This window comes from Triticum aestivum, chromosome 3B (genome assembly GCF_018294505.1).
Source record: "Triticum aestivum cultivar Chinese Spring chromosome 3B, IWGSC CS RefSeq v2.1, whole genome shotgun sequence".
NCBI classification, from domain to species: Eukaryota; Viridiplantae; Streptophyta; class Magnoliopsida; order Poales; family Poaceae; genus Triticum; species Triticum aestivum.
This window is the reverse complement of record NC_057801.1, coordinates 427016735-427025390: the sequence shown is the minus strand read 5'-3', so window position 1 is coordinate 427025390 and position 8656 is coordinate 427016735. Positions and strand designations below refer to the sequence as shown.

The 8656-nt window shown below is 49.5% G+C and overlaps 1 protein-coding gene across 7 annotated transcripts; it reads right to left on the bottom strand.

The window, feature by feature from the left end:
- Positions 1-812: 812 nt before the first annotated feature.
- Positions 813-5233, bottom strand: LOC123070178 (pentatricopeptide repeat-containing protein At5g12100, mitochondrial). Of its 7 annotated transcripts, none has more exons than XM_044493234.1 (11): positions 3031-5233; positions 2849-2908; positions 2703-2756; positions 2428-2560; positions 2195-2335; positions 2046-2116; positions 1868-1966; positions 1745-1801; positions 1598-1654; positions 1431-1511; positions 813-868 (listed from the first exon to the last, which is right to left on the bottom strand). In XM_044493234.1, the coding sequence occupies exon 1, from the start codon at positions 5113-5115 to the stop codon at positions 3052-3054; it is 2064 nt and encodes a 687-aa protein (XP_044349169.1). In that variant the 5' UTR covers positions 5116-5233; the 3' UTR covers positions 813-868; positions 1431-1511; positions 1598-1654; positions 1745-1801; positions 1868-1966; positions 2046-2116; positions 2195-2335; positions 2428-2560; positions 2703-2756; positions 2849-2908; positions 3031-3051. The 7 variants fall into 7 exon arrangements, with proteins under 7 accessions (XP_044349169.1, XP_044349167.1, XP_044349168.1 ...); XM_044493232.1 differs by having other exon boundaries at positions 2849-2956; positions 3051-5233; XM_044493233.1 differs by having other exon boundaries at positions 2428-2512; positions 2849-2956; positions 3051-5233.
- Between the last annotated feature and the right edge of the window lie 3423 nt (positions 5234-8656).

Here is an 8656-nt window from a genome sequence, read left to right as displayed (position 1 = left end):
AAGTGCTATGACAGGAATGAATCGCAAAGCCTTTTCCCACGAAGGGGATACCGAGCTACCTGACGCTCGGCCTCTGCAACGCCGCCCCCACGGAGGGAGTATGATTCTGATGTAAAAACAGACGACAAACATCTAAATTCAGGGTACACCAAAAACATCAGACGTCAATGTGCAATTTCTTTTAACTATGATCTTGGTTGCAATTTACAGCATGACTGACTAGTAGCCTTGTAAAACCTTTCCAGACGCTAAAAGGATGGTAAAAGGACGACGAGCTTTTCCAATAGCAGCTCGGCATCCTGACCAAGGGCATCCGACCCCTGGCATTGCAATATAAATTTGATCTCCCAACTAAAAGGGGGGCCAAACTGAATAAATAACCAATCAATCAAACCCAGGACCTAACAAAAAATATAAAACAGATCTACCAAATAACCTGACCAGACTAGATTTGATTTGATAGAAAGAAAAGCCACGAGTATATACATGATTTGTGCACAGATCGAGTGGGGAAAGGAATGTGGAAGTCGTGAGCGGAAGGACTACCCGCTTAGTCCTTTCTTTGGTGTAGGAAGGTAAAACCAGAATTCTCCTGGATCAAAGGTGGCATATCAACGTCCGTTACCTCGATTTCTGTCGTTGACTTTGAGATGTCATCCACCGAAAATGGAATGCTGTGGTTTGAAGTATCATGGGCAATGTTAGATCAGGGGCACAAAATTACTGTGGCAAACTAATTAGTATTGAACTTGGAACACGAAATAACCTTGAATCATCATCCAACAAGAAAGAACTGCTCACTGCATTGTTCGAGTCTTCTGTCATCATTATTCTCATACTTGAGATGACCTACAACCAATTTGGTTCACTGTCAGAAACGGGAAGTAGTAAAGGAACATACTCCCTCCGTCCGAAAATACTTGTCATCAAAATGGATAAAAGAGAATGTATCTACATGTATTTTAGTTCTAAGAAAAGGGCAGCCCGGTGCATGTAGCTCCCGCTTGCGCAGGGTCCGGGGAAGGGTCCGACCACTTTGGGTCTATAGTACCCAGCCTTTCCCTACATTTCTGTAAGAGGCTGTTTCCAGGACTTGAACCCGTGACCTCATGGTCACAAGGCAGCAGCTTTACCACTGGAGCGTTGCTATACAGCCGACGGTTCCAGACGATACTCAGCCGGTGTATCCCATCAGGCCGTTTGTAAATTTGATACTAGGCAATCTGACGGTGTAGAGCTTGTGTCGGCTGCACATCGGGCATTGCATGTCGTGTGCACATCAATTTCGTTACCACTGCGCCAAGGCTCTCTTTTTATCCATTTTGATGACAAGTATTTTCGGACGGAGGGAGTAGATAGCACCACTTGCTGACACAGTAACATATGAAACTTGAATAAACCGGTAATTATATTAAGTATAACAAGCTTACCTCTGATGAAACAGTGTGGGTGCCATATTTGTCATCCCAATACATTGTACTGATTCGATATAGCTGTTGTATGCTAAGGACCTGAAAGTTTTTGAAGTATGTGACAAGTCACAACTAACATATGCTTTAATGATTGCCGAAATTTAAGTGAATTCAAAGTCACTTACAGGGCACAAATCGTTGGTGATTTCTTTCAATGTTTTCTTAGGCTTTTGATGAATTACCTAATAATACAAGTACACGTATCATTAGGTTACATACAATTTTCACTTACAAAGTTGCAAATAGACATCTAATCAGTATAGGACACGTACAAGGAATCCAACGGCCTGCCTAATATGCTTCAACTCTTCCCAGGAAGAACCTGCATACTGTGCACCACATAAAATTAGCACACGAATTAAATATCACCAAGGGAAAAAAATCACCGGTACTACCTCTTCAGTGGCATAAATGCACCACTGCTCTAACTCAGCCAATCCAGCTTTGACATATTCTCCTTGCTAAATGAACAGCACTCACGTCGGAGAAGCAGACTGCAAGATACAGGATATCTTAAAATCCTAACGGGAAGAAGTAAAATGTACGGCCGGTAGTGCAAGAGCAATCTCTTACCTATTGAACAGCTGGACATTAATAAACAAAAATATCTGAGTGAACACCTTGCTGATTAAAAATGAAGGGACCTGACGTATCAATAAAATACATGTTAATGCATACATACTCAAAAATAGTGTGTCCATTTAGAGTTTTAGGTTACATACATAATTTGCTTTCAAAACATTCAGGTCGTTTGTTAATATTCTCACAATACTCTGCCAATGTGCGATCAGAGTTTGTTGGGCCAAGGCATTTGCTTGAGTACGAGATCCTTTTATCAAACTTGCACGAGATGTTCTTGGTGCCTGCAAAACATTTAAAAATAAAAAATTAACCCTGAAGTTACTTCTCCCAGAAAGAAGGGTTCTCAAAGAAACAAGCGATAGGTATTACCTACCTCTATAGCAGAGCCTATTGTTTGAATAATACGGTCAAAAACACCAGTTCTTTCAACCTCAAATGATCTCCAGTGCAGAAGACACCTGTATATAACGCAAGCTGCAATAGCCCTACCACTGGGAATCCCAAATCTTGTGATACACAGTTGATTAGCAGGTCTTGGCTTTCCTGGAGCATAAAATTCAAACATATATATATATATATATATATATATATATATATATATATATATATATATATATATAACTATTTGGTAATGTTCTTTCCACTTACTGGTGGTGATTTTACCTCCCCATTCGGAGCATTCACAATCTCCGGAGTTCTCAGCTAACAAAGTCAGTTAATTTGAAATATTAGGCCATTTTGATGAAAATAAGAGTGTATTTGTACAGAATGCAAGTGCCAGGGGTATGACATACTTGGAAAGGAGACTTGGGATAGGCAGCTAATGATTTCGCAGTCCGAGAAATGGCAACAGCCTGTTGACGTTGTATGTGTAATCAATGGCTATTCATTCTGAAGATTCACTAGGTAAACAAAAGAAATACTTCTGATAATTGGGTTACTGAGCAACAAATTCAACGTTTGAAATTGGACTCACTATACTTGTATTCAACTCACACTAAGTCACGGATGTGTCATAATCAATTGATGTCCCTTTTTCCGAGAAATCCTTCCTCAGAGCTTCTACCTTAGATTCATCCCCACATTTCACATAGGCCTCAACCATGATATCATAAATGCGACTGCAAGGAACAACATCCTTGTCCAACATTTCTTTATACAGATTTTCCATCTCATGTATTCTTCTTGCATCACCCAATGCACTCAGAAGAATACGATATGTTCTCGATGAAGGTTTGATGCCACACTTGCACATTTCTTTCTGAAGCTCCAAAGCTCTATCAGTGTTGCTCCTGTAGCAGCATGCTGATATTAGAGTATTATAGCCGACAACATCAGGAGTTAATCCATGATTTCTTAAGCTGTGAATTAGTTCCTCTGCTTCAGATATCCGGGACTGCTTGCAAAGGCCTTTTATCAGCAAATTGCATGTAACTATACTTGGAGGTACCCCACTAGTCTTCATCTTTTCAGCTAGAGTAAAAGCCTGTTCAGTGGCATCACAGTCTATATATGCATCTATGATCGCATTGTACACCTGTGGACCTGGTAAAACATCTTTATGGAACATATCATCCAAAATAGCTACTGCTTCCGGGATTTTCCCATTCTTGCAAAAGGCATTGACAATTGAACCATAGGAGACAACATTTGGCTTTAGCCCCTCCTCTCGCATATCAGAAAGTAAAACAAAACATTTTTCAAGCTGCCCATCCCTTCCATAAGCATCAATAAGCGTATTGAAAGTTTCCACACTAGGACTCACTCCATTCTTCTCCATCTCTGTGACCAAAGCATGTGCTTCTGTGATCCTTCCAGCCTTACCCAAACCGTTTATTAGTGCATTATAGGTGATGTGATCTGGACTAACAAGGCGTGATTTCATCCGCTGAAAGGTTGAGAAGGCCCCTTCAAGCTGTCCAATCTGACAATACCCATTGATAAGAGTGTTGTAGATAACCCTTGTTGGGAGTTGTCCTGCATTTACAAACGTCTGCAGTACCTCTTCTGCCTTTGAAATTTTGCCATCGTTGCAAAGACCATTCAGCAAAATACTACAAGTGTAAGCCCCAATCTTCACACCCTTCTTCACAGACTCCTCAAACAAGGAAAGCATTGCCTGTGAGTCTCCAACTCTGGAATAACCATCGAACAGAATGCTATATGTGAAACAGTCCGGCACCATCTTTCGTGACATCATTTCATGCAACACTGCGGTCGTCTCGCCTATCCTGCCAGCACGGCACAGCCCTGACAGCAGCACATTGTAAGTGATCATATTCGGCTTGAGGCCATGATGCAACATCTGATCCCGCAGCCTAAAACCAGCCTCCAAGTCCCCTATCTTGATGTGTCCATCAATCATCGTATTGTACGTGATATGACTTGGCAACACAGCCCTCTTTCGCATTTCATCAAACACCTCGACAGCGTCACTACCCCTTCCTGCTCTCCACAGTCCAGCGATGACCACATTGTATGAGAAGGCGTTGGGCGCTGGGGCGCCGTGGCCTTCACAATCCATCCGACGAAGCATCCGGACAGCCTCGTCGACATCACCTGCCACGACGCACGCCTGGATGGCCTTGTTCCATGTGAAGGTGTCGGGGCGTGCCCCGGCGGCATTTAGGAGGTCGAACGCCCGGCGCACGTCGGCGTGGCGGCCGAGGGAGAGGAGGGACTCAAGGAGGAGGTTGCAGGAGGATAGGGACGGCAGAGTCGCGCGGGCGTCGGCGAGCAGGGAAAGTAGCCGGAGTGCGCCGTCGGGGAGGCCAAGCCGCGCGGAGGCAACGACGAGCGCGGAGGCGGCGTCGGAGAGGAAGGATGGGGGATGCGGGTCGAATTGGGAGGCGGCAGCGGTGGAGACAAGGGCGTGATAGAGGTCGGGGACGGAGGTGGCTGGTGGGTGGGAGGAGAGGAGGAGTGATTTCGCCAGGCCGACGGAGGCGTGGAAGCGGCCAGCGGCGAGGAGGGTGGCGAGCTCGCGGATGAAACCTGCGCCAGCGGCGGGAGTGGTGGAGGAAGAGGAGCAGAGGAAGCGGCGCAGGAGGAAGCGATACATTTCTTCTCCGCCTGTGAGGCACTCACTTGTTCTCCCTCTTCGATCTATGGCGATTACAGACTTTATTCGAGTACAACTTGGGGAAGGGGAAGAAGAGGATTGCGGGCGCAGCTCGATACAGAGGAACACACACGCCTGCCGCCGCCTATGCCTTTTTTTTTTTCAAACTTCGAAGTTTTTTATTCGACCGTCACAATGTTTACAGGACGAAATGAAGACCATTGGTTGACCTAACCAAACATGACGGACAGCCACTAGGGATAATGTGTGCTTTGCGAGTTTGTGAGTCTTGACATTCGAGCTCCTAAGAGCATCTCCAGCCGCGCCCCCAACAAGCCCTCCCCCCAAGGACTTTTTTTTATCGCTGGCAACGAAAAATCGGCCTAGTCGCACCCCCAGAAGCCCACTTTTCGCCGGTTAGGGCCAAATTTGGCGACAGCGGACCCAGGCCAAACCCGGCGCGATGGGGGCGCCCGGGGAAAACGGTTGTTGGCGCGAAAGCATGCGGGCCCGCTGAGTCAGCGACTCGGCGCCTTCGTCGTCCTCATCGCCTCGGTTCCCGGTCGCGCTGCCGCGGCGGTCAGCCTTTCATTGATGCCTCACGGGCGCCGCAGTGAAAGCGCGGCGACGCGCGTCCCGCCCGCTCCTGCCACGCGTACACACAGCGGCTGCCCTCTCGCCGCCCAACCACGACTGTAAAAGCCGTCCCTCCCTCGCCGGTGAACGCACACTACCTCTTCACAGAACCTTCTCCCCCTCTCCTGCCGACGCCCCTCTCGACCTCTCACGGCCGAAGCGCGCCACTCCTCTCTCCCCCCTGCCGACTACAATGGTCGAGCGCTACCCAGGCGATGGTGCCGCGGCCAACGGTTTCGGCCGCCGCCACCTACACGAGGACGAGGCACGCCTCCTCTACGAGGCCGACTATCCGGCACCGCCGGACATGCGGGTGCCGAGCTCGTGGAGGTTGAGCGCCGGCGGTGTCTCGGTGCCGCCATCGCCCACGGGCGCTGATCGGCGCGTCGAGATCACCCGCATCCGGCCGTCGCTACCGGAGCATGCGAGGAACCAGCCGAGGTACGCCCCCAACAACAATGCGCTGTGGACGACGTACTTCGACCACCGCCACGCGGAGCAGCTCGCCTCCACCAATGGTGTTGAGCCCCGCGGGCGCCTCAACTCCGACGGGCGGCACCAATGGTGAGGCGTCTCGGGCCGCACCCTCGAAGCCGTCTCGAGTACGTCGAGGGCGGCAACACGCCGCGCTTGGAGTACCCGGCACCCCCTCCTTCTCTTGCTGCCGCAGCAGCTCCTGGACGCCGCGTCGAATGGATACAGCGACCTCCTCGTCGTCGGGCTCCCTATCCTCCGGATCGCCGGCGCTCCACCCTGTCAAGCGAAGCCGCAGGAGACGCCGCTCGGGCGTCGCACACGTGACGGTGCCCTCATCATCAACGAGGGCGGCCGTGGCCCACCTCTCCTCCCTCTTCCCACCTCGTCCGGCCGTAGACTGAGCTGAGCTGCTCCCCGTGAAGAAGGAGCATGAGGCCATGGCCGCCGACGACAAGATCGCCCTCTAGTGGGCGTGGGAGGACTACATCCGCGAGGAGATGGCGCGCCAGTGCCGCGCCCTCGAGGAGATCGCCGCCTGGCGCCGCGGGCGCGAGGAGGGCGACATTATCATCCTCGACGACAGCGACGAGGAGGCGCCCGGGCCGTCCAACCCTCCACGCATCGGCGACGCTGGTCAGGCATGTAGCAGGGATGGCGGCGGCAAGCAGGATGGCGGCGACGACAACAAGGACGACGACGATGACGGCGGCGAGTACACCAAGTTCTACAGGCTCTTCGGCATGTAGAAGGCGGGCAGCGGCGGCGTAGTGTAGTTCGTTTTAAAATTATGTTTTCAGTTTTTGTACAAATTTCAATGAAATCGCCTAGTTTGGCCGAATTTGTGTCATGTTTGGCTGAATTTGGTTTAAAAAATGGCGTCTAGGGCGGCCTTCGAGCGACGGTTGGGAAATCAACCTCCCCCACACCGATTGTTTCACCGGCGCACCCCCGGGCGGCGCGATTTCAAGCCCCTGGGGAGCAAACGAGTGGAGATGCTCTAAATTCATGGATAATATTACAAAAAGCAAAAAGAGTTTTCTGGTGTATGATTTCATGTATGATCGCCCCATAGAGGCTGGGTTCTTCTGTCGGATATCGTCCACTACCACTTTGCAATCTGACGCCACTTGAATGCTCCTCTCATACAAATCATCTACTAAGGCCAACTCCTCCCTGATGGCCAATGATTCGAGAGTCGCTGGCTCGAAAATATTTGGGAAAACCGCTACTAAAGCACCAAGGAACATACCGGCTTGATCTCTGTAAATGGCACCGACGGCTCCATATGATCCTCCTCTCCCAATAGCGGCGTCAACATTTAATTTTGCTAGCATCAACATTTAATTTTTCCTATGTCTGATCCTAGCCAGGATGCCCTCACCTATGGGTTCAGTTGGGCTGAACATGTAGGAGACCCATTGGGGCCTAGTGAACTTGTGGCATGGCATACTCTCTCTCTCTCTCTCTCTCTCTCCCTCTCTCTTGGGGCGGCCTAATGTTGATCTTCCTTCTCTCTGCCCTTGTGTAGTGTGGTCGCTGTCGGTGTCAAAACCGGCGGATCTCGGGTAGGGGGTCCCGAACTTTGCGTCTAAGGCTAATGGTAACAGGAGGCGGGGGACACAATGTTTACCCAGGTTCGGGCCCTCTCGATGGAGATAATACCCTACTTCCTGCTTGATTGATCTTGATGATATGAGTATTACAAGAGTTGATCTACCACGAGATCGTAGAGGCTAAACCCTAGAAGCTAGCCTATGATTATGATTGTTGTTGTCCTACGGACTAAACCCTCCGGTTTATATAGACACTGTAGGGGGCTAGGGTTACACAAAGTCGGTTATAAAGAAGGAAATCTACATATCCGAATTGCCAAGCTTGCCTTCCACGCAAAGGAGAGTCCCACCCGGACACGGGACATGGTCTTTTATCTTGTATCTTCATAGTCCAACAGTCCGGCATAAGTACATAGTCCAGCTGTCCGAGGACCCCCTAATCCAGGACTTCCTCAGTAGCCCCTGAACCAGGCTTCAATGACGATGAGTCCAGCGTGCAGATTGTCTTCGGTATTGCAAGGCGGGTTCCTTCCCCGAATACTCCATAGAAGATTTTGAACACAAGGATCGTGTCCGACTCTGCAAAACAAATTCCACATACCACCATAGACAGCACAATATTCCACAAATCTAATCCGCTGACAATTTTTCATAGCGTGACATCACACCGCGGCCTGGTCATTATGCGAACCGTTTTTCTCAACCTGCTACTGCACATACTGCGAGGCGGTTTTATTGGCACGTCTTATCGAAGCAGAGATCGTGTCCCCTAATCACGGGATTCTCATCAATATGGGTGTGGGTAACCCAACCGCGCCATCAACGCGGCGCTTGGGGAATAAGCGAGTTTATGGGGCAAGTGGGGAGGCGCACAG

What these genes read in the sequence shown, in the direction of transcription:
- LOC123070178 (XM_044493227.1), bottom strand. Translation starts at nt 5,115, where the DNA reads ATGTATCGCTTCCTCCTGCGCCGCTTCCTCTGCTCCTCTTCCTCCACC.